This window comes from Miniopterus natalensis, chromosome 18, assembly GCF_054644295.1.
Source record: "Miniopterus natalensis isolate mMinNat1 chromosome 18, mMinNat1.hap1, whole genome shotgun sequence".
Taxonomy (NCBI): Eukaryota; Metazoa; Chordata; class Mammalia; order Chiroptera; family Miniopteridae; genus Miniopterus; species Miniopterus natalensis.
Genome location: NC_142098.1, coordinates 40,194,986 through 40,221,071, shown reverse-complemented (window position 1 = coordinate 40,221,071; position 26,086 = coordinate 40,194,986). Strand labels below are relative to the sequence as shown.

General features: G+C 41.3%; 2 protein-coding genes across 2 annotated transcripts; one reads left to right on the top strand and one right to left on the bottom strand.

The window, feature by feature from the left end:
• Positions 1-1,061: 1,061 nt before the first annotated feature.
• LOC107540435 (uncharacterized) lies at positions 1,062-9,291 on the top strand. The gene is made up of 3 exons (XM_016217192.2): positions 1,062-1,901; positions 5,906-5,979; positions 6,530-9,291. The coding sequence occupies exons 1-3, from the start codon at positions 1,859-1,861 to the stop codon at positions 8,483-8,485; spliced, it is 2,073 nt and encodes a 690-aa protein (XP_016072678.2). The 5' UTR covers positions 1,062-1,858; the 3' UTR covers positions 8,486-9,291.
• A 7,289-nt stretch (positions 9,292-16,580) lies between these two features.
• On the bottom strand, positions 16,581-24,164 carry LOC107540427 (uncharacterized). The gene is made up of 5 exons (XM_016217184.2): positions 22,904-24,164; positions 21,950-22,076; positions 21,239-21,334; positions 18,668-18,741; positions 16,581-18,063 (listed from the first exon to the last, which is right to left on the bottom strand). The coding sequence occupies exons 1-5, from the start codon at positions 22,916-22,918 to the stop codon at positions 16,666-16,668; spliced, it is 1,710 nt and encodes a 569-aa protein (XP_016072670.2). The 5' UTR covers positions 22,919-24,164; the 3' UTR covers positions 16,581-16,665.
• Between the last annotated feature and the right edge of the window lie 1,922 nt (positions 24,165-26,086).

The following is a 26,086-nucleotide window of genomic DNA, read 5'->3' as shown; positions in this document are numbered from 1 at the left end:
CATTTGCAAAAGTTAATGTTTATTTGTGATCATTTTCTCATAATTATTTCTTTGTGTATTTTTGCCAGTAATGTTACAGCTCTGAGAACATGTCCTTCCATGTGCTTCAGTCACCTGATACCCATTGTTCCAGTCCACCCGATGTTCACTTGGCTGAGCTGCTCTCTTCACTAGAGTTTAATAGTTTCCTTTTGATCATTAACAAGGGTTTAGAAAAGATTTATTGAGAGATGTGCAAAGACCTTCACATTTCATCTGGAAACTCCCCTCTTCTTCTTAGCTTCTGTTTGCTTAGTAAAATGAAGGCTCTACTTTTATTTCCTACAGATCATTAGCTTTTGACGTGGGAGTGTTAACCAATCAGGCCTTGTTCCTGTAAATTTTCTTTATAGTCTACATTCATATCATGGACACACTCTACATGATCACTTCTTGTATCTTCTAGAAGGTTTCCAAGATTCATATTATTAATGTATGTTCAGTTCAATTAAATTTCTATAAGGTAGCATTCCACTAATGATACATATAAAGATTTTCAAAGGAATGAACAGCTCAGAAACAAAAGGTAGCCATGGCTGGTGTGGGTCATCTGTCTCAGGTCTGATTCCTGGTCTGGTGAGTGTGGGGGGCAATCAGTTGATGTGCCTCTCTCACACTGACTTTTTTCTCTTTTTTCCCCTCCCTCATTCCCTTACTTTCTCTCTTCCTAAAATTCAATGGAAAAAATATCCTCAGGTGACAGTTATAAAAAACAAACAATAGTTCTAACTTCCTTTCTGTGATTGTGTGAGTTTCTTTCCTTTTTGTGTTTATAAAACACAAAAGGTATTCATAAATAGATTCATGAGATTTACAGAATCTCAAAATAATCTTGATTTTATAGTTCTGATGTGTTTGTATAAAAATATTAAAAATATTTCAGCTGTTTTTTCTTACTTGCATGTCTTTTTTCTCAGTTACCCAAACTGCTATGAACATTCATGAGGTTTGTTTATGCATATTATTTAATCCTCACCTGAGGATATTTCAGAGATAGTGGAAGGGGAAGAGAGAGAGAAACAGGGATGTGAGACACATCCATTGGTTGCCACCTGCACATGCCCCGACTGGCTGAGGATAGAGCCAGCAACCGAGGTACATGCCCTTGACTGGGAATCGAACCCGAGACCTTTTAGTCCGTGGGCCAACACTCTAACCATTGAACCAAACCTGCTAGGGCTTTTTAAAAAAATTGTAGATCAGGTTTGGAGTAAAATTGAAGGTTTACCTTTTATTGTATGTTTAACAAAATATTCTGATATCAGAGGGAGAATAATCTTGTTCTAAGATTACTCATAGTAAATTTTCAAATAGCATTGTGGTTCCTATGTGTCCCATTTTATGAGAACTATAAGTTGCAGTCTATTGCCTGCATTAAATTTGAAGAAGTACTTACACTTGCAACTCACCATGACATTTCCAGCTGAGAAATACACACAACTGACCCTGAATAATACACATACAACACTCAAAAGTCCATATGCCTGTGTTGATGCCTTAATTTTAAAGTTTATTTCCCTGAAAAGTAAAGTCTCTACAGTGGGTTTGTGGACATGTATCATCCTCATTTCTGTGTTAGAAAACATTACAGAATGTTACTGGGTCAAAATGATCTTATTGGATGATTCAGGATACTCCTCTAGGTAGAAAACCACTTTCTCTAACACTGTTTTCATGTTGGGTGACATTATGAACTCTGCTTACTATCCCTTGGTAAATGTGTCCTTTCTTTTAGGGACCACTGACCTTCAGGGATGTGGCCATAGATTTCTCTCAGGAGGAGTGGGAATGCCTGGACCCAGCTCAGCGGACACTGTACATGGATGTGATGTTGGAGAACTACAGCAACCTGGTCTCCCTGGGTGAGGATGACTTCCTTTCAGAGTTTCTACTCCACCCACAGGGTTTTGTTTCCTTTATTACTTTAACATCTTTTAGGGGCTTATGCTTTCTATGGTAGACTTCCAGATTCTTGCTCTAAAGGAACAAATTGGGGGTTTTCTGGTGTAGTAAAGAAAGGCTTTGTTATGTGAATTAGGAACTCAGTGTCTGAAAGCTTTACATGTTTTCTAGTCTAATTAAGGTGCTATCAGAAAACAGTATCTTGGAAAATCATTTTCTGGAATATTCTAATATTTGACCATGTCTTCTTACCAGAGGGCAAACTGGTTTGGAAATCTGAGAATCTCTTTCAAAACTCGTTACTTTCTCTAATAAATAGGTCTTACTGTCTTTAAGCCAGTCCTGCTCATCTTTTCGGAGCAAATGAAAGAGCACTTGGGTCATGGCAGGGTAGCTCAGCCGGTAAGATTCATCTTGATACGCCAAAGTTTTGGGTTCGATCCCAGGTCAGGACACATATAAGAAGCAACCAGTGATTGCATAAATAAATGGAACATCAAATCCATGTTTCTCTCTCTCAAATCAATCAATAACATATTAAAAAAAGAAAGTACACTTGGATGTGAACAGAAAAAAGAAAATGTCTCTTCACTAAGGTAGGTGGGAATGAGAAAGCAGATGACACAGGTGAGAGGTCCAGAGGTCACAGAGGAAGCCGGACCTTAACGTTTGGTTTGGGAATCTGTGTTTCAGTGGAAAGGATTTTGAGAAGCCTAGGTTTATGTTTGTTGCTGTCATAGGGTGACAGCTTGTTTCCAACAGGTCCCATGCACCTGAATTCTCTTGGAACTCTGCTTCTGCTCCAGTGACTGCCATCATCACATTAGCAGTAACAGGCAAAGTGTTCCTCTTGTACTGTGAATGCTCCTCTTCCATCGCTTTGGGGACCTGGCAAAATCTGTGCATGTTCCTGAGGAATTGTGTGTTAAAGTGTTTTTTTTTTAAATTTTGTTTTTATCACATGAAAGGAGTTTATGAGGGAAGTTGTTGAGATGCTGTAATTTGGTGCAGAAATCCCAGGACCACTGAAGACAGGTGTCATAATTCTCTTGTTTGTAATTTCTAATCTTATGGAGGCATCAAACAAGACCCTACAAAGTTCAGACTTAGTTCTGTATCTGGTAGTTTGCTTGCCTCTATTTCAGTTAGTTCTGGAGATTTTTCCTTTTGTTGCATTTATGACCTGTTTTTTGGTCTTCTCATTTGGCTGCTTCTTTTTGTTTGTTTCTATGTATTAGGTAGAGCTGCTCCATCAGCCGAACTTGGTAGAGTGGCCTATGTAGTAGGTGTTCTGTAGGGCCCAGTGACTCAGCCTCCCCAGTCACTCAGTTGCTGCAGGCGTGTCATATGTGTGGGTTGTGTTCTCTGTCCTGTTATTGAGCCCTGATTGCTGTTCGAACATTACTAAAAAGGATAGACCCCCAGGCAGATCAACTGTCAGGACCAAACCTAAGTAGCTGAACTTGCTGAAGTGGTGCTTGTGTATCCACTTGGTCAACCCTTTGAATGTGTTTCCCGTGGAAATTGTAGGGTTGTAATGCAGTGTGGTATGAAGCCGTCTAATAAATGTGCTGGCTCTGGGACCTTCCAGGGGGTGTGGGCCAAGGTCAGTCACTTCCTGTGCCCTGCCTGGGGCCATGTGGTACAAACTACAGAGCAATCTGTAAATTGCTGCCAAGTCTCAAGCATCAAATAGAATCAAGCATCAAAGGGTCATGGTTTCTATTCCCAGTCAACAGCACTTACCTGGGGTTGGGGCTCGTGTGGGAGGCAACCAGTTATGTTTCTTTAACATTGATATTTCTCTCTCTCTTACCACCCCCCCCTTTTGCCCTTCTATTCTCTCTGAAAAGCAATGGAAAAAAATATATCCTGTGAGTATTAACCTAACAGAAAGAAAGAAACACAAAAAACCCATGTACTAGAAATCTATTATTTTAAGCAGTTGTACCTGTACAGTCCAGTCATATTAAGTATACTTTGTTTGTAGTGCATCTGATCTCTCAAAACCTCCATCTTGCAGAAATGGCTCAATATGCATTAAACCACAACTTAGTATACATTAAAGTTCCACAGGAGAAATCAAAGTGATTTCTGTTTCATTATTAGAGCACAACAAATTTTTATGTTTGTGTATATTTTAATTTATTTAAAAAATATGTCTTTATTTCAGAGGGAGGAAGGGAGAGTGAGAGACATAGATCGAAACATCAATGATGAGTCATTGATCGGCCTCCTCCTGCACTCCCCCTGCTTAGGATTGAGCCTACAACCTGGGCATGTGCCCTGACTGGGAATCGAACCATGATCTCCTGGATTATATGTTGATGCTCAACTGCTGAGCCACGCCAGCTGGGCTGTTTATGTATATTTTTACTTGGACAAGAAGTCTTTATATGTTCATATGTGTTAGTGTTGTGTAGAATCTTAAAAATACCTCTACAGGGATGTTTCTGGAGTGTATCTTATAGGGCAGATCTAATAATGAGAAGGTCTGATAATGAGAAAGTTTGTGAGCTGGAAAAGGTTTTTCTCTCCATTGTTGATTATCTGTTTTGTGAGATACAGCATTCTTGTTGAATAGTTATTGTCCTTTGATCAGTTCAGTATTTTATTTCATGTTCTCCCCGCCCCCCCAAAAGGTTTCTGCTTAGAATCTCACTGATAGTCTTAGAGGAGCTGTCTTTTCCATGAGAAGTTATTTTTTATATGCCTCTTAGGGTAGTATTTTGGGATTCATGATATTTTCATTGTTTTGTTTTTTTCCTGTTCTTGTTTTTATATTCATTCTACTTAGAAATCAGTGAGCTGCTTGCATTTGTATGTCTCTTTTTTCTCCAGTTGTTAGAATCTTAAATTGTTAATTTTTTATATAAGCTATCTCTTTTTGCTATTCTGTCTTTATTCCACTTACATGCAGAGTGGTCGATTTGTTAGTCTCTTTTGAATCCCTTAGGTTCTCTTCATTTTTGCTAGCTTTCCTTTATAGAAATTTTTAATGAACTATGTACATGGTTTTTGATTCTTCAACTTGGTCACGTCTGTCTTTGATTCTACTTTATTTTTTAATTCAGGTGTTGTGTTTTTCAGCTTCCCATTTTTGTGTGTGTGTGTTTTACACTCTTTCTTGTATTTTTATTTTGGTCAAATAAAGTTTTCCTGACATTATATGGTTGTCTTTTTTTTCTACTTTCTATTTTAAGATATTTATTTTCAACTCTTTTTCAGGTAATTAACATATTACCATGAATGTAGTGCCAATTTGATTAGATTTTTTTTTGTTTTCCTAATGGGACACTTTTTCTGTTTCTCTGTATGCCTTGATATCTTTTGTTGAGGTTCAGGAATTAGAAACAACTAGGCTTTACAAACTTGCTTTCCATAGGAGAAAACAAATAGTAATCACCTGTGATAGAAATTCTAATTTCTCTCAACACTGTTTTCAGTATCTGTATTATTGGTTCTTTTGTGTAATTTCCAAGTTTAAAATAGTCTCTGTTTCTGTCTCACAGCCGTGGTATCTTTTCATACTTTGATATATGTCTTCAGTTTTGCAGTCTTTGTGGTGTTTGAACAATTTCTGATTGTTTCTTTGTGGTAGCCACTACAGTGGATTCACCATGTACTGCCATTCTTTTAGCACTCTGTGTCATGCACAAGAAAAACATGTTCCTCAAGATGCTTCAAAACAGCGAGATCATTGGATACACAGTGCCCTCATCTTTATCTCTCCAGAGAAGAAACTGGGAATTAGGAGTTTTCTTATAATATTGACATTATGTGCCAGGGGTTTTGAGCAGGTATCGTTAGCAGGAGTAAGCAGCTTTTTGTCCCTTTTTTGATATGACTTTTCAGCATTGTACTTCACTTGCTTTGGAGTACTCCAAATTTGGTCAATAATTGCTGGTAAGTTCAGAGTACATTCATTTGAGTGTCAAAGCTGTGAACATTTATTTTCTTTCAGCTGTGTCATCTGAAAACAACCAGGCCTTTTTGGGAAAGCCAGGATTACAGGATTTATTCTCTGAAATAATATCGGTAAGATATGGAAGGTGTGGCTTTGATAATGTACACTTAATGAAAGCTTTGCAATGTGAGGGAGAGTGTGAGGAGAACAAAATTCTTCTTGTTACTTAAAGGGATCAAGGATATTCTGCACTTGGGAAAACGCTCTTTAAAGTCAGTTACATTTGCACATCATTGTGTTTGTGTGAAGGTCGAAAACAACGTTTTACTGTTATAGATTCATGAAAAGGAAATCTGGAAAAGCTAGGAACACATAATTTGTGGTGTGAATAATCATTTGAATTGTTCAAAATGTCGGGTGGGATTAAACTTTCAGTCAGTTATTTGTAAAATTTAGAGATTTATAATGTACCTATAAAGTTTAAATGTGATCAGTTTGGCAATCTTTTAAACAAGGAATCATTATTTTTCCTCTGGCATTTACTGTTTTTCCGTAAACTTGTATTTTTCCATATAACCATCATGGTTTAATAGGTGTGACCAAATGATTTTTATGGAAGTGTACATGTTTAATGAAATTGTAGCTGTCACTAAAAGTCTTTCTGTCTTCCATGATCACCAGAGATCATATAATGGAGACAGAAGTCATGAATGGCGTGAACACTGGAAAAGCTTTGAGCAAGAGTCAAATCCTAATAATTATCAGATAAGTCATCTTGCAGAGAACCATTATAAAAGTGGGGAAATCTTAGACCAAATGTTAAATCACAATATATGTCAGGTTATCCATATTGTGGAGAAGACAGACAAAAGAAGTAAATGTGTCAAATCTTCTAAGAAATCTTCAAATTGCACTGAACAAGAGAATATTCATACTGTGGTGGAGGCTTACAAATGGAATCCATGTGGTAGAGTCTTCAGTCAAATATTCAATCTAAATAGGCTGAAAAAAATCCATACTGGAGAAAAAACTCATAAGTGTAAAGATGGTGGTCAAACACCAAATTGGCTTTTAGGTTATACCCTAAATCATAGAACTAATACTGTAGAGAAGCCTTACAAATGTAGAGCATGTGGCAAAACCTTTAAATGGCATTCATGCCGTATTGTACATGAGAGAATAATTCATACAAGGGAAATACTTTACAAATGCAGGGAACATGGAAAATGCTTTAGTCAGTCCTCAAAACATACTCAACGTCAGAGAATTCATACTGGAGAGAAGTCTTATAAATGTTCAGAATGTGGCAAAGCCTTTAGCTGCCATTCAAAACTGACTCGACATCAGCGAGTGCATACTGGAGAGAAACCATACAAGTGTAGAGAATGTGGCAAAGCCCTTAGCTCGTCCTCAGCCCTTACTACTCATCAGAGAATTCATACTGGAGAGAAACCGTACCAATGTAGAGAATGTGGCAAAGCCTTTAGCTGCCATTCAAGATTTACTCAACATCAGCGAGTTCATACTGGAGAGAAACCATTTAAATGTAGAAAATGTGGAAAAGTCTTTAGCTGGTCCTCAACTCTAACTACTCATCAGAGAATTCATACTGGAGAGAAACGTTATAAATGTAGAGAATGTGGCAAAACCTTTGTCAGCCATTCAGATCTTGCTAAACATCGACGTGTTCATACTGGAGAGAAACCATACAAATGTAGAGAATGTGGCAAAGCCTTTAGCTTCCATTCAAAATTGACTCGTCATCAGCGGGTTCATACTGGAGAGAAACCATATAAGTGTAAAGAATGTGGTAAAGCCTTTAGATGGTCCTCAGCCCTTACTAGTCATCAGAGAGTTCACACAGGAGAGAAACCATACCAATGTAGAAAATGTGGGAAAGCTTTTAGCTGCCATTCAAGATTTACTCAACATCAGCGAGTTCATACTGGAGAGAAACCATACAAATGTAGAGAATGTGGAAAAGCTTTTAGCTGGTCCTCAACGCTTACTACTCATCAGAGAGTTCATACTGGAGAGAAAAGTTATAAATGTAGAGAATGTGGCAAAACCTTCATCAGCCATTCAAATCTTACTAAACATCAAAGTGTTCATACTGGAGAGAAACCATACAAATGTAGAGAATGTGGCAAAGCCTTTAGCCAGTCCTCACACCTTACAGGCCATCGGAGAACTCATACTGGAGAGAAGCCTCATGAGTGTAGAGAGTGTGGCAAAGCCTTTAGCACGTCCTCCACCCTTACGGCACATCAGAGAGTTCATACTGGAGAGAAGCCTTATAAATGTAGAGAATGTGGCAAAGCCTTTAGCCACTCCTCAGCCCTTACTTGCCATCAGAGAGTTCATACTGGAGAGAAGCCTTATAAATGTAAAGAATGTGGCAAAGCCTTCTGTCAGTCTTCAAAGCTTACTGTCCATCAAAGAATTCATACTGGAGAGAAGCCTTATAAATGTAGAGAATGTGGCAAAGCTTTCAGGAAGTCCACAACCCTTACTGACCATCAGATAATTCATACTACTGGAGAGAAGCCTTATAAATGTAGAGAGTGTGGCAAAGCCTTTAGCCATTCCTCAACCCTTACTGCACATCAGAGAGCTCATACTGGAGAGAAGCCTTAAAAATGTAGTGACATAGCCTTTAACCAGTGTTCCTGCCTTACTGTACAGCAGAGGGTTCATACTTGAGAGAAATCTTACAGATGGGAGGAGTGCTGAAAGTCCTCTACCAGCACTGAGGACTTAACATCACATAATTCATACTGGGAAGAAGCCTGAAAAATGTGGAAAAACCTTTAAAAACCATTCATGTAGCAAGGAGCCTTGAACTGACACTACTCTCTTCTGCAGTTGCATGCACTACACAACAGCTTAAAGGTCAGGAGTAAATGCAAGTTCCTGACATGACTTCAGCTGCTGTAAGCAAGTCTCCCTTGCTTCTCAGGGCTTTCACCATGCATAGTCCTTAATAAGATCTTTGCATACCTTACCAAATCTTGTTTTTGGTTAAATTTGAACAATCTAAACTCCGCTCCAAAATTCCCAGGCACTGCACTCGTGTAATTTACTAAAAGCACATTTCCTGCATCCTACTACTCTCTGCCCCATCTTGTTTTCATTCTCTCTACAAAAAGTCAATGGGAAAAATATCCTCTGGTGAGGATCAACAAAAAGAGAGAGAGAAAATAGAATTGGTCCTCCCTCATCAAAATTAATACTTTGTGCACTGAAGGAAACTATCACATAAGTGAAAAGAGTCTACCAAATGGAAGAAAATATTTTAAAATCACAAGGGTGTAGTTTCCATAATACTTGACAAATTCCTACAATATCACAACAAAATACAACCCCCCAAAAAAGGTGGTCAAAGCACTTTAATAGACATTTCTACAAATGGCCAAACACCAAATAAAAAATGTTCAAGGAAATTAGTCCTTAAGTTTTTTTAAATCAAAACAACATATCTTTTTAATACCAAGACAACTATAGTAAATCAGAAAATAACAAGTGTGTAAAGATGTGGAGAAATTAGAATTGACACATTGTTGGTAAAATGGTACAGCTGCTGTGGAAAATAGTGTGGCAGAGCCTTAAGAAATTAAGCTGTGGGGGGTGTTCTCCCTCTTCTTCCCCCACAGGCATGACCTAAACTCTAAGGGACTCCATGAGACTTGCAACCATGGGAGCAGTGGGCAGTGGCAGCTCATCCTGGGCTATCCCCTTTAACCTGTCCCCAAGGCCCCCTTTTCTCACCTTAGTTTAGTTTTCCATAGCTTTTCTAGAGAGCCCAAGCAGCCTCACCTAAGCTCTCCCCTGTTGCTTTTTTGTATCATAGGACCTTCCTTGTTTCACTGCCCCTAGCTTTAATAAACATACTTTCAAAAAAAATAAAACTGTCCTGCTAGGGTAGCTCAGTTGCCTAGATCATTGTCTCGATACACCAAGGTTGTGGGTTCAATCCCTGGTTAGGGTACATACAAGAATCCACCAGTGAATGCATAAATAATTGAAACACCAAATGTTTCTCTCTCCGAAAAAAAGAAAAACTAAGCTGTGGTATCCAGTATTGCCACTCCTAGGTATCTGGCCAAAAGTTGAACAGAGGTATATAAACACAAAGCTATACACAAAAATTTCCAGAAGCACCATTACCATTAGTCAAAAACTGAAAACAAGTGCTCTCCCTCAGGAGCATGCCCATGCCTTCCCTTTCCCTTATTCCTCCCCCCTCCCAGGAGTATTAGTATTAGCATTAGCTTCCTCACTCCCAAGCTCCAAGGGCCCTTCCTTTACCTCTATAACTTGTTTCACAAGCCCATTTCTTCTTGAAATTCTACTTCTGTGATTTTTTTTTTTTTAAACTGGAAAGACAAAAAATGTCCAACAAATGAAGGCCTAAATAGAATGTGATATGGTCATACAATGAAATATTCAGCCATAGAAAAGGAATGTAGTCCTGATTCAAACATCATAGATGAACCATTGTTATACGTGAAAAAGCCAGACACAAAAGGATTCCATATATATATATATTCCACAGTAAGTAAACCCATAAAGATGAAAAGCATTATTAGTTGTTTCCATAGAGATAATGTTTCCCAAACACAGCCTTTTATTAAATCCTCACCTGAGGACATGCTTAGGAAGGGGGAGAGAGAAACGATGTGATAGAGAAACATGGATCAGTTGCCTTCCATATGTGCCCCAACTTGGGGTTGAACCGGCAACCAATGTATATACTCCAGCTGAGAACAGAACAGGCAACCCTTTGGTGCACAGGGTGATGCTCACCCAACTGAGCCACTCCAGCCAGGCACCACTGCCTTCTCTGTCTACTCTCACTTTACACACGTAGAACAGACTAATCTCTCGAGAAGCTGGCAGGTGATTTTCACTGGGAACAAGCAGTATTTTTGTTGAGATAGGAGAGTTGGATGTAAGGCACTCAGGTGCTGTTCTTGTTTCCTCTAGTGCTGCTGGAAATGGGGTCTTGGGGCAGAAACCTCAGCGGTGGTTTAAAAGCCAAATTAGTGGGCTTTTCTCACACCTGGGAGGTATAATGTCTGAGCGTGGGTCCCCAGCACCTGTCCTTTATGAAATCCTCATGTGTAAACCCTCACGTGTAAGTACATGGACATTTGATGAGCAATCTTAGCAAAGACCTTGTCATCCTTGACTTCCCATTGGAATCCTCTGTGTGGGTTTTGGAACTACCAGCTCCTGTGGCCCACCCCCAGAGGTCCTGTCAGTTAGTCTGGGGCAGGGCCTAGCATCAATGTCTTCATAAAGTGGCCGGGGACCTTCTACAGCAAGGCCAGGATTAAACAGTGGGGAGACCACAGGCACATTTCTGAGGCCCTATAACAGGGTCTGCCCTACAGGGAAGTCTGCTCTGCGTATGATTTGATAGGGGAGGGTTAGTCTATCACCACACTTCCTAAACTAGCAAATACACATTTGTCTCTAGGAGGAAAGGGCACAAAAAGATAAAGGGGACCCATTGCCCTAGTCAGTTAGCTCAGTGGTTAGAGCATCGGCATGCAGACTGAAGGGTCTTGGGTTTGATTCTGGCCAAGGGCATGTACCTCGGTTGCAGGCTCGATCCCTGTACCCAGTCAGGGCATGTTTGGGAGGCAACATGGATGTATCTCTCCCACTCTCTGAAAAAGCAATGCAAAAAATTTCTTGGGTGAGGATTTTTTTTAAAAAAGGGGACACACATTTTTCTTCCCTGTAGAAACTCCAAAAGGGCATAAATTTTCTCAGGCCCCAGAAGCAATGGAAAACGTGAGACCATGCAGGACTAAACCGGCCAGGGGGAAGTTTCTCGCAGCAGAGGGGAATCATTAGAAGATTCAGGAGCAAGATCGGAGTGGGATAGGAGAGGTTCCTCTGCCAGAGAAAGACGCCTGGGCTTCTCAAAATCATTTCCATTGAAGCAAATCTTCCCAAACCGCCTCCAGGGACTTAGGGCCTCACCCGTGTCACCTGCTCTTTATTCCCACCTACCTGAGCGGGTCGCTACTGTCTCCTCTCTCTTCAATTCTCAGGGCTTTTTCCTTTGCTCCAAAAACGTGACCAGGTATGGATTCGACACAATGACACTTGTTTCTTAGATAAAAGAATGTGACTCTCGCTGGGGACTCAAAAAATTTCCAACCCAAGACACAAGATGGCGGGGCAGGTAACCGCGGTACCCGCTGCCTCCCAAAACCACATCAAAATTGCAACTAGAACGCAGAACCACCACCATTCAGAACCTCCTGAAATCTAGCTGAACGGAAGTCCCATAACTAGGGATTAAATGAACCCGTCAAGACCACCAGAGGGGCTGAGATGCGGCGCGGACTCCCCAGCCCGGGCTGAGGCCCACGCCCAGGTGCAGCAGGTGAAACCCGGGAGGTTAGTCTCCCGAGGCTGTAAGCGGGGCGCGGGGACGGGCGCCGGCGAAGGGCTCTAGGCCGGGAAAGCACGCGGCCGGCGGAGCCCCGCGGCCCCGGGAGAGACCGCGGGCGGGGCGGCCTGTTTCCCCGGACAGCAGCCGGGACCCGCCCCCGGCAGCGACGCGGTCAGGGCACCTCGCGGGGCCGGACTCACCGCTGCAGGAGGCGCAGGCGCGGGGCTCGGCGCCCGGCGCCCGCAGTGCCCCGGAGCCTCGGGCGCGCCCTGAGCGGATCGGGTTTCAACCAGAAAGACCGCAGCTAGAAAGGTCGGAGCAACCTTCCTACTCCGCTGCCGCTCCGGGCCTGTGAGGAACTGCGCGTGCGCGCTGCCTGCAGGCGGTCGGGGGCGTGTCCTCGGCCGAGCACCTCCCGCAATGGGCGGGGCGGGAATAGACACTGGACGCAGCGAATGGGAGGGGAGGACGCGGCGCCGCGGGCGGGGCCTGACCTCGCGGGCCCTGCTGGGGCGTCTCCACTTGCCCTCTTCTGGCTTCCGCTGCGTTACCGCCGTGTCCCGCGGAGCAGGGCGCCTTCCCGCCTCAGTGTAGGGTAAAGGCTTCGAGTGTGAGCCACTTGTGTTGGAAACGACGTTGCTTTCCTCTCAACAGTTGGAAAGGTTAAGTCAAAAGCTAGTTTTGCAACGCAGGGCACACAGGTCCCCCCAGGGAGGCTGGGGTAACTCTACAAAAACTAGGATCCCAGTGAGGGACTGGATATGGGGAGGGGGAGGGATCCAGGGACATTTCGGCGATTAGAATGTAAGCGGTTTTATTAAACAAGAGCTGCAATTGTCTGTGTAAGGATTGAGAACGAAAATGAAACACACACTCTCCCTGGTCGAAGAGGCAGTCTCATAAGGGCAGCCAGCAGCGCTTCCTTTTCTATTCCCCATTCACTAGGGAGGCCAAGACTCAACAGGGCTCAATTCCAGAGTCCTTCAGAGGGACACGACCTGGGATGTGATGCGTGGACGACTAAGACGTGATCATTTAGGACAAGAAGCATTGCTTTAAAAAGAGAAGTAACTTTGAAAAAATTATTATAAATTGCGATGTTAAAATAAATGTTGTCCTGTACCACACTGGAGATAAATTATTTTGAAATACCTGAGATAAACGTCTTCGCATCATACGTCAATTATATCTAAATATTACGTAATTTCAAACACACTAATGTCATCCTGATATTTTTCAAAAATATGGACAATATTCACATTCAAAAGCACAGGGTTCAGCATGTAAGTATGAGTTGTGGGCTAAATACTGTGATAAATATGAAATATTCACCAAATTGTGGTGTTATTGCATTAGAAAAATTCTAAACTACTGATTGGAACCTACAAAGCCTTGCATAGCTGATGTGGGAAGGGGAAGAGCATGAGATGCTGTAGCCATAGCACTTCAAAGGAGAATGGATGTGATGTCTCTAGCTGAGAATACAAATGAAGAGAAAGAAACAGGAAAAAGGAAATGAAACAGAGACTTGATTTTCCTGAGGTCAGCTGGTAGTGCAGCCTGGGAATGCTGTGATCTCTCCACACGCAGATTTCATACCAATTCAGCATCCTGGTTATTATTCATCTCCTACTTGGTACTACAACATCACTGCTATTGGAATATTCCTCTTAATTATAGAGGATTTATTACAGAGATAGCACTGTCCTGTGTGTTTGTTCACTTCATGTAAATATAAAATCAACACACTGAAGTATGATGTCATGTTTTCAGCTGAACACATTGGCAGAGAAGTGAAAATAATTTTGATAACATCACTGACACAAAGCAAGTATTATTTTAAAATGTTGATAAAACAGTGTTATTTCCTAATACAGGGAAAAATAAAATGTGCTAAACAAAATTAAACTTCAGTGCTCGCTATGAAATTACCTCCACTTTCCGGGTGATTTCTCTATATCACTAAATTCTGTAAAAAACATTCTTAAAATCGCTGAGCAAAATATATGAACATTATTTCATGACCTATGAAACAAGGAAAATTTATGGTTGGTTTTACATGAAACAGAGGAATGTAAAGACAACAACTTCAATGTGAGTTTCTCAAACCAAGAGCCAAGAGTTTGGGGGGAGAAAAATGTACAGAAATGCAATGTACAGAAATCCATTTATATTCTAAATCTGTGAGGTTTCTAGTTGGCTATTAAGTAATCAAATGTTTAAATTACATATTTCAATCCATTATGTTCCTATCCTTCTGAAAACATGTGTACACACATACACATTTCTTTCTTCTTCAATCCTCTTATTCCTACACTGTATCTTTAAGTTACTATATGTACATATTTCACTTCTGTGTATCAAACCATGTATTTTGTTTATGTAGGCTCAGGAAAAAAATATGTGAAAAAATATCTAGGCTCCAAAGTTAAAAAGAATTTCCTAATTATACTAGTTTGGACTTTGTTAAATTAGTAGCATTTGTTAAGCAGAGTACTTGGTATTGGATGGTGTGCAGCAGTTACACAAGACTACAAGGGAAATTGAAAGAGACAAGTCATGTAAGGAACTTATATTTACTTGTGCCTCTGTGAGCTGTTGTCTAGTACACACAATTCCAGGAGGGGATAGTAGCAGTTCAAGGCACGTAGCAACAGAAAATAAATGCCATGCAGCAATATCATGATGTAGCTCAGCTGAAATCTCAAAAAGCCTGAGGCCATCTCTATTGTAACTATCATAATGTCTCAGTAGGCACAATAATAAGAAAAATATAAAAATTATGGAGAAATCTTCACATCATTTAATGTTTAAGGTCACTGGGAAAATGGACTGCTAATGAAGTAATTGCATTGCATTAACAAACAGTATAATGTTACCTATAACCTTGAATAAGGTTGGATACGTGAACACATTCAAACTCATTCAGCTTTGTTAATGAAAATATTAAGTTCACACATAGTCTAAATCAAGCATGACTAAACCTCTGTGTGATTATTTGTCAAAATACACATGACAGACTTTCAAGATGGGTTCCTGTTCTTGTGACATAATGACTGAGAGCTGTGCTTTTGTTGGTTCTCAGAATGGAAGTTATTTAGTATACATGGATGTACAATAATTTCATGCTCTTAGAAATGAGTTGCCTATACTTTCTCAGATATCCCTGATCTCGTTTTTGTTTCAACCACATCAACTAATGTTCATCACTTCTACGTATGGCTACTATGAAGCTATATCAGGATTTTAATAAACTGCTCCAATATGTTCCTTAAACAGTAACTGGTAAAAGTACTTAAAATTCACAATGTTCCACTGTCATAAACTAATGCAAAAAAAGGTGCTCTTCACGGTGACATGCAATAACATTTTAAGTCAACCACAAACACTATCTCTGTTTAGATTTTCTTCGTGCATTACAATGTCCTCAATCGTGCATGGAAAGTTAAATGAAACCCACCAGCTCACAGATCTTTAAAAAAAGCAATATTCAACCTCATGATTTCACACACACACTAAGAATAACAACTCAGGACTATCAACTGATATGAAAGTGGAATCACATTTACATTTCCTTTTCAAAACATCTCAAATATTGTTCATAAAAAAGACGATATACTGTAACTGATTATACATATGGAAACATCCATCCCCTTGATATTCTGAAGCATAATAAAAGTACTTAACTCAGTTTTTATTTTACTTTACCTTTTTATTTTTAATCCTCACCCAAGGATATTTTTTCCATTACTTTTCAGAAAGTGGGAGAGAGAGAGAGAGAGACATCGATGTGAGAGACACATCGATTGGTTGCCTCCCACACGTGCCCCAACTAGGGCTGGGGATCGAGCCTGCAACCGAGGTACGTGCTGTTGGCCGGAATCGAACCCAGGACGCTTCAGTCCAAGGGCTAAACCTCTAACAACTGAGCAAAACTGTCTAGAATCCTTTGCCAAATTCTTTACCTTTGTTAATCCTCTGCCCAGTATTAATTATCAGGCGCTGAGTAAGATCTGAATGAAGATAAATATTTGAGAACATGTGTTATATTTGCAAGGCTTCATTCTCTGGTGCTCACTGAGGCTTGAACAATGGCTAAATGCTTTGCCAAATAACTTACATTTTTACTGTTACACTCCAGCATGAATTCCCCAATGTTGAGCAATTCTTGAGCACAGGTTAAAGGCCATGCCGCATTCTCTACATTTTTATGGGATTTTCTGGTTAAGATACTACTGCTGATTAAAAGCTTTGGTACCTACACTAGATTTATAAGGTTTCTCTGCAGTAGGAACTTTCTCAGGTTGAGTAAGATGACAATGGTCATTAACGGCTTTGTGACATTCTCTATATCTGTAAGGCTTCTCTCGAGACTGAATTACCTGGTATCTAGTGAGATTCCTTCTCAAGCAAAGACTTTACCATACTCCTTACAACTGTAAGAAGTTTCTCCAGTATGAACTCTCTGATGTACAGTAAATTTTGAACGCTGGGTAAAGGCTTTGTCACATTGCCTACATTTATAAGGCTTCTCTCCAGTATGAATTCTACGATGCTCAGTAAGGGCTGAGGAAGAGCTAAAGGCTTTGTCACATTCTCTACATTTATAAGGTTTCTCTCCAGTATGAATTCTCACATGTCGGGTAAAACACCACAGCTGTTTAAAGGCTTTGGCACATTTTCTACATTTATAAGGCTTCTCTCCAGTATGAATTCTCTGATGTTCAGTAAGAGTTGAGGAAGCACTAAAGGCTTTACCACATTCTCTACATTTGTAAGGTTTCTCTCCACTATGAATTCTCTCATGGCGGGTAAGACACCACTGTTGTTTAAAGGCTTTGGCACATACACTACATTTGTAAGGCTTCTCTTCAGTATGAGTTTTCTGATGGTGAATAAGTGTTGAGTGGTAGATAAAGGCTCTACCACACTCTATGCATTTGTATCGTTTCTCCCCAGTATGAACTCTTCTCTCATGTTCAGTAAGATATGAAAGCCATTTGAAGGCTTTCCCACATTCTCCACATTTGTAAGGCTTCTCTTGAGAATGAATTATCTGATGTTTAGTAAGGTATGAATGCCAAGAAAAGGCTTTTCCACACTCCATACATCTGTAAGGTTTCTCTCCACTATGAATGATCTGATGATGAATAAGTTTTGAGGAGTGATTAAAGGCTTTGCCACACTGTCCACATTTGTAAAGCTTTTCTGCAGTATACATTCTCTGATGTTGAGTAAGTCCTGAGCGCTGGCTAAAGGTTTTGCCACATTCTCTACATTTATAGGGCTTTTCTCCAGTATGAATTCTCTGATGTTCAGTAAGGTTTGAGGACTGGCTAAAGACTTTGCCACATTCTCTACATTTGTAAGGCTTCTCCCCAGTATGAATTATCTGATGTATAGTAAGACTTGAAGGCCAATTAAATGTTTTACCACATTCTTTACATTTGTAAGGTTTTTGTCTAGTGTGGCTTTTCTTATGTCTATTTAGATTGACTATTTGACTGAAGACTCTCCCACACTGATTACATTTGTAAGCTTCCTCCCTGGCATGAATATTCTCTTGTTCAGTATGATTTGAAGATTGCCTAAAAGATTTGACACATTTACTTTGTTTTTTCTTCTTCTCCACAATATGAATAATCTGATGTCTATTTTGATTTGACATTTGGTCAAAGGCTTTTCCACCTGTAAAATGGTTCTCTGGAAGTTGAGTTCTCTGATGTTTATTAGGATTTGATTCTTGGTTAAAGTTTTTCCAGTGTTCATTACACTGATAACTTCTGTCTCCATTATATGATCTCTGGTAATCATTGAAGATAGAAAGACCTTTAGTGACAGCTATAATTTCATTAAACAAGTACACTTATTCCCAAATAACTATTCTTTGATACATATTAAACCATGATGGTTGTATTAAAAAATACTACCAAGCTTATAAAAATTATAGACCTTAGAATACAAAAACATTATTTCACGGAGGAAGAAAAAGGATTCCTTGTTAAAGAGATTGCCAATTTGATTATATTTAAATTTTATATGTATTATAAATTTTTAAATTTTTAGATATGATTGACTGGAAGTTCAATCCCACCCTACATTTTATGATTATTTACATCACAGATTATGTGTTCCAAGAGGTTTCTTTCCAAGAATTTATAACATTAAAAAAAGTGTACTGGGTCTTCAATTAGAAGCACATTGATCTGCAAATGTAACTGGCTTAAAGTGAGAGTATTCTCAAATGTGAAATATCTCTTACCTCTTTAGGTTAGAGTAATTTTATTATGAATAATTGTCCCAGGTTAGCTCTGTCCATATTAACATCTTTTTTCTTGTCATACTTTCTCAAATTCCAAAGCTTTAATTAAGTGTACATTCTCAAAGCCACAGCATCCATATCTTACCAGTAGTATTTTTGAGAATAAATCTTCTATTCCTGGCTTTTGCAACAAGGCCTGATTGTCTTCAGATGACACAGCTGAAAGATATGAAATAAATTTTCAGTTATGACACTCAGGTGAATGTACCTTGAACTTACCAGCAAATATGGACCAAATTACATTTCTGAGTACTCCTAAAGCAAGTTAGAAGTCCAAAGTAAGCCCAAGAAAAGTACAGTGAGGAAAATTTATATCAGAGAAAGATGGAAAGTTGCTAATATTTGCCAACTAGAGCTGCTCAAACCCCTTGACACACAATGGCAGTATTATACGAAAACTCCCAATTCCCGGTTTCTTCTCTGGAGAGAGACATAAGGATACTGTATGTTCAATGACCTTGCTGTTTTGCAGTGTCTTGAAGAACATGTTTCTCATGAAACAGAGTGCCAGGAGAATGGCAGTACATGGTTTATGCATTGTAATGGCTTCTTAAAAAAAAACAATGGTGAGTAATTGTTTAAATATAACATAGACTGTAGCACTAAAGATAGATATCAAGGAACAAAAGATACCATGCGCTCTGAGGAAGAGACAGATAACACTTTAAATTTGGAACTTACACACACAAAAGAATAAAAAAATACACGTCTCCAAAACAGTTTTTGTTTGTTGTTTTGTTTTAGAGAGTGAAAAAGGGAGAGAGGGAGAGAGAAATATCCCAAGTATCGAACCCACAACCTAGGTATGTGCCCTGACAGGGAAATCGAACCCGCAACTTATTGGTGTACAGGATGATGCTCAAACCAACTTGGCCAGGCCATCAGGGACACAAAGCTGTTCTGACAGATACTGGCATTTCCAGCACAGGTGATTATTTGTTTTCTCCTATAGAAAGCAAGTTCATGAAGCCTGGTTGTTTAGAATTCCTGAACCTTGAAAAAAGACATCAAGAGATATCTTGATAAAAAGAGAAACAGAAAAACAGTGTCCAAAAAAAAAATCTACAGAAGTTGGTATTTCATAAATGGAAATATATTACATGAAAAAAAAATTGAAAATAACCACCTTAAAATGGAATAGTAGACAAAACTGGTAACATAGCATCAGGAAAACTGTGCATGATCAAAATAAAACTGCAACGAGAAAAAGTGTATGAAAATAATCCAAATAGAAATGGGAAGCTGAAAAACGCAGGGGGACAAGACAGGAAGAGATTAAAACAAAGAACTTACATACTCATATGCATAGCCCATGGACACAGAGGATAATGTGGCGAAAACCTGGCATGGAGTAGGGGCTCAGTGAAGGGGGGGAAAAGGGGGGGATTGGGGGACATCTATAATACTGTCAGCAATAAAAATATATACATTAAAAAATATATAAATAAAAATACACTAGAATCACCAACAAATGATATGACCAAGCTTAAGAACCAAAAAACTTGTACATAGTTCATTAAAAATTTTGATACAGGGCCCTGGCCTGTGTGGCTCAGTTGGTTGGAGTATCATCCCGTACACCAAAAGGTCGCGGGTTCGATTCCCAGTCAGAGAACATGCTCAGGTTTCCAGTTCAATTCATGGTCTGGGCACATGCGAGAGGCAACCGATCGATGTTCCAGTCTCACATCGATCTTTCTCTCTCTCTCTCTCTCTGAAATCAATTAAATAAATAAATAAATAAAATAAAAAGACAGCTCCTCTAGGATTATCAATGGGTTTCTTAGCAGAAACCTTATGGGGGGAAAAAAGGAGCATGAAATAAAATGCTGAACTTATAAAAGAGTAAGAACTATCCAACAAGAATACTGTGTCTGATAAGACAAGGTATCAACAATGAAGAAAAAAAGGCTTTTCCAGCTCGAAAACACTGAAGACTTTCTCACCATTAAACCTGCCCTATGCAAAATGCTTAAGAAAATCCTTCTAGAGGTAATAAAAATATTCTAAACAACACTCATTTTTAGAAATACTGTTTTGGATATGTCTTTCTAGGCATAAGAAAGAAGTAAAATAAATAAATAAACATACAAGACTACGACAAAATAAGTTTATGCAAAGGAAACCATTAAAAAACAAACAAACAAACAAAAACCTATTGTCTGGCTTCAGGGCAAATGCCGCAGGGGCAGCTTTCTTCCAGACAGAAGTGCTGGCAGAGTCCACTGTTCCTTTGAGCCCTCTCCTCAGTAGAGCGAGAGGGCGGGTGCGATATCCAAGTCTCCACCAACCTGATGATCACTGTAGCCCTTCCTGGTGATTTCTTGAGACCTCATCCCACTCAGCTTGAGAGCCCACCCACGCTGTTTCCAGTGGCATTTCCATACAAACGGCCTCTCTTGCCTCACACTTCAGTTTCCTAAAATCTCTCAAAACAAAACACATCTGGTCTATACATGCTCCATACCTCTCATTAAGTGTCCTGCCTCTCCTTTTCTGTCTCAAAAAATAAAAAAAAAATCTTAAAAAAAGGGAAGAACATTCGAAAATGTCATATCAGCACATCTGAAACTGAAAGCAGAAATGTGACAAAGATCTAATCAGAAAGTGAATACACATATGACACAGTGTCACCTGCTTCACCATTTCCACCTACCTGGATGGATGGATATTGTCTTTTTTCCATTCACATCCCAGGACTCCTTCATTTGCTCCATAAAGGAGACCTGGACTGGCTTAGAGACAGCAGGACCTGTTTATCAGAAAAAAGAACGTGAGTTTTTGTTTGTTTTGTTTTTGTTACTCCTCACTTGAGGATATTTTTTCCACTGATTTTTTAGACACAGTGGAAGGGGGGAAGAGAGCCAGAGAGAGAGAAACATCAATGTGAGAGAGACACATCAATTGGTTGCCTTCCACAAGGACCCCAGCTGGGGCTGGGGATCGAGCCTGCAACAGAGGTCCATGCCCTTGGCCAGAATAGAACCCGAGACACTTCAGTCTGCAGGCCGATGCTCTAACCACTGAGCCAAACCCGCCAGGGCAAGAACATGAGTTTTGATATTCTCCCATTTCCAATCCAGTTAGCACTTAGGTGAGAAGATGTGGTAGAATATTAGAATATTCTACAAAATGATTTTCCAAAACACTATTTTCTGATAGCACCTTAATTATTCTAGACAACACGTAAAGTTTTCAGACACTGGGTTCCTATTTCACGTATATCACAAGATGTTCCCCAATTTGTTCCCTGAGAGCAGGGATGTGAAAGTCTACCATACAAAGCAAAAGCTCCCAGGAGATGTTATCCTAATGAAGGAAAAAACCTGCTTGTAGAGAATGAACTCTGGAAGGAAGTCATCCTCACCCAGGGAGACCAGGTTGCTGTAGTTCTCCAACATCACATCCACGTACAGTGTTCGCTGCGCTGGGCACAGGCATTCCCACTCCTCCTGAGAGAAATCTATGGCCACATCCCTGAAGGTCAGTGGTCCCTAAAAGAAAGGACACATTTACCAAGTGGCCACAGGCAGAGTTCATAATGTCCCCGGGTCGGGACACATACAGAAGGCAACCGATCAATGTTTGTCTCTCACATCAATGTTTCTCTCTCTCTCTGTTTCCAGTAGCTGAAGGTCATTAATTCAAGGTAGGAATTCTCGCTTCCTCTCTCTAAGCATGTCCTCAGGCGAGGATTAAAAAACAATAACAAAAACATTAGCTTTTGCAAATGTCAATCCACACATACCTCCCACGCTCTGCAACTCTAATAGTGCATTTAAACAGCAAGTCTGCTTTCCAATCTAGGGAGCAAGTCTCTTCTAACTACTCTTCTTTGTCAGAACTTTCTGAGCTATTCTTACACTAATGCGTCCTGGTTAAACATGCATTTTCTTACTCCTGATCAACAGGGCTGATGCTGCAGCCACATGCACCTAACACCTACATTTCCCTTCTTCACAGACACCCAGGCCTCTGACCCCCTCCCCATAGGGATGTTAGACATGGGTGCCTTCCCAGGTTGATCTGTCACAAAGGGCACGTTTCCAGTAGCTGAAGGTCATTAATTCAAGGTAGGAATTCTTCATGCCCTCAGAGAGCCTGGACAGAGAGACTGCAGAGAAGGCTCTGGGACAAGGGAGAGAATCATTCTAAAGAACTGACCTAGACAATGACAAGAACATAAGGAAAAAAATGAGTAGCTGAAAACAACCTCACTAGGCAGGAAAAGCAGAAGTAGGGGATTAAAAGTGGCAGGTTCTAAATCTAAATGTTAGGAGGAAAAGCAGACACAGCCTGTGACCCCGGACATAGCATTTACCTGAGAAGTAGCCATGTCGTCCTGGTCCAGCTCCTCTCTGGATTGTTTTTTCAGGTGATGATACGTTGAGGAGTCACATCTATATCTCGAGAATGTGCCTTCGAAGCATCAGCACAGCCCCTTCATCTGCTTCCAGCACAGATAGTCAGAAAGACCTGGAAATGCTGAAAGGGCCACCCTCTCCTGTCCTTTGTCATAGGAAAAATTCAGGAACAATGAGCTCCTATGTGGAGACCAAGCTGTGAGGTTTTTTCTTCTGTCTTCATGTGTCTCTCCTCCCATAGAGGTGCACAAATTCCTACAGCAGTGAGAATGTGCGCTGCTCTCCTAACCCCCAAGCCCAGCAGAGCACCGTTACCTCTGGTGAACAAAGCCTGCTCCCCACTCTCACAAATGCATCCTGGAACCCTCCTGCTAATCCCTGGGCTCACCTTTTAATCTCCTGGAGCACCTCAGTAAACAATGATGCCCCACCCAGAGCAGCTGTCCCACTCTATGGGGAAAAGGGCACCTGATGTCATTTCTTAAAACTCCTCAGTTGATCTGAGAAGGACCCAGAAGGGAACAGTTTAGCTTTAAGAACCATGTAGATCCTTGGGGATCAGGGCCCCACTCTAAGTTATGGTTCTGCAGGTCTGCAGTGGGTTCTGCTTGTTCCTCCACCATGAAATGACAAGTGAGGGCTCCCCATAGGGTTAGACCACAGGAGTTACAATGACAAGTCACAGTGACATGAAGTACACTCTTTAAAAATAGCTTCCTTCAGAAATGAAATGACCATCCAGAGAGAGATCGGCAACGCCACATTCCCTGCAGCATTAGTCACCATAGCCAAGACTGATACAACCTAAGTGTCTACCACTGGACGAATAAAGAAAAAAATGGGTATATATGTAAATATACATACCTATAAATATATACTTTTACCTATAAGTATAGCTGCCAGATTTAATTTTTAAAATTTTTATTTATTGACTTTAGAGACAAAGGGAGAGAGAGAAACATCGATTTGTCGTTCCACTCATTTATGCATTCACTGTTTGATTCTTGTATGTGCCCTGATGGGTTCAAACCTGCAATCTTGGCATATAGAGACAATGTTCTAACCAACTGAGCTAAAGGGCTGGGGCAGGTGCTTGATTTTAAATTTCCACATGTACACAGGGTGGGACAAAAGGAGGTTTACAGTTGTTTGTATGCAAAAAGTATGCAGGTTGTGATTAGTACAATAGCTTTATTAACTCTTGTGTTTTGTGTACTTACAACTGCAAACCTACTTTTGCCCCACTCTGCATGGTATACTATATATATGTAGATAAGGAATAGTATGTGTATATATATATGGAATACTATATAAATATCCATATACTGCATATGGAATAATACGTATATATGGAATACTACTTTACATAGAATATACTATATATAGTATAATATAGAATACTATGTACATACATATGAAACTGAGCAATAAAAAGAAGTCCTGTTGGTTGCATCATCTGAATGGACCTTGAGGGCATTACGCTAAGTGAAGCCGGACAGAGAGACACATACTACATGATCTCACTTATATATAAAAATCTAAAACGCAATCTCAGAAAGTGATGGGATTTGCGGTTGTCTCATGCGGGGTACAGGAGGCCATTGGGTGATGGTGGTCAAGATGCAATAACTGCCCGGCCGGGGGGCTCTGTTGGGCGATCCTCCTGCGAGGGCCGGGGCGCCACAGGTCTGATTCCCGGCCGGGCACACGCCGCCTGGGCCGTGGGCTCAACGCCCGGTGCGGGGCGCGTGGGAGGTGGCCGATCAATGTTTCCCTCTCCCTCTCTCCTTCTCCCTTCCTCTCTGTCTAAAAGTCAATGAAAACATGTTAAAAAGAAAGAAAGAAAGAAGGAAAGAAGTTCCTGGGATGTAAAGTGCAGCACGATGACAACTGGGCTCCTCCTGGGATTCGAACTTCTCATGAGTGGGGGAGGGGTCCTCAGGGCGGCGGGGGGTCTGCAGGTCCCCGGGCCCGGGAGCCATCCGGGGTCTTCGGGCCACGAGCGGCGAGGCGGGGGCAGCGGCGCAAAGGGTTTGGCTCCGTCGCCCGAGCCGGCCTCCCGAGGCTGTAAGCGGGGCGCGGGGACGGGCGCCCGGCGAAGGGCTCTAGGCCGGGGGAGCCCCGCGGCCCCGGGGAGACACCGCGGGCGGGGCGGCCTCAGTTTCCCGGGACAGCAGCCGGGACCCGCCCCCGGCAGCGACGCGGTCAGGGCACCTCGCGGGGCCGGACTCACCGCTGCAGGAGGCGCAGGCGCGGGGCTCCGGGCGCCCGCAGGTTTCCACCCGAAAGACCGAAATCAGTCAGGACCGAGGAACGCGCCGCGCTCCACAGCCGCTTCCGGGTCTCTGAGGGACTGCGCGTGCGCGCTGCCGGAAAGGCGGGACCAGAGCGCGTCCGGGGCCCAGGGCTCCCAGCCGCGGGCGGGGCGGAAAGCGGAGGGGGCGTGGCCACGAGGTGCGGGGCCTGGACCGCTCCTTGCTCTCCCAGCTACTTATTTTCTGGAATTTTGGAACCTGCTGTATTTCCATCCTGTCCTGTGGAGCAGGGCGCCTTCCAGCCTATTTTAGTTCAGTTTAGTTTTTAAATGTATTTTTATTGATTTTAGAGAAAGAGGAAGGGGGAGAGGGGGAGAGGGGGGGAGAGAGAGAGAGAGAGAGAGAAACATCAATGATGAGAGTCATTGATCCGCTGCCTCCTGCACGCCCCTCTAAGGGTGGAGCCCTGACCAGGAATCGAACTGCGATCTCCTGTATCTTTGGTCAACGCTCAACCGCTGAGCACCGCATGCGGGGGCCCTGCCTATTTGAAGTTGATGTTTCCACCCCGCCAGCATGGCTCAGTGATTGAGCCTCAACTTACGATCCAGGAGATCGTGGCTGATTCCTGGTCATGACACATTCCGGCCTCCTGGAGCTCGACCCCCAGCAGGGAGCATGCAGGAGGCATCCCATCAATGGCTCACCATTGATGTTTCTCTCTTTCTCTCTCCCTTCCTGTCTCTGAAATCAATAAAAAAATATATATATTTAAAAGTTGATGTTTCTAACAGTTGAAGGTAAATGCTTAGAGTTGTGTGCACTGTGTATATTGAAAACTGAGATGTGTACGTTTTAATTGGTGAAAACTATTTTTGCTAAGGT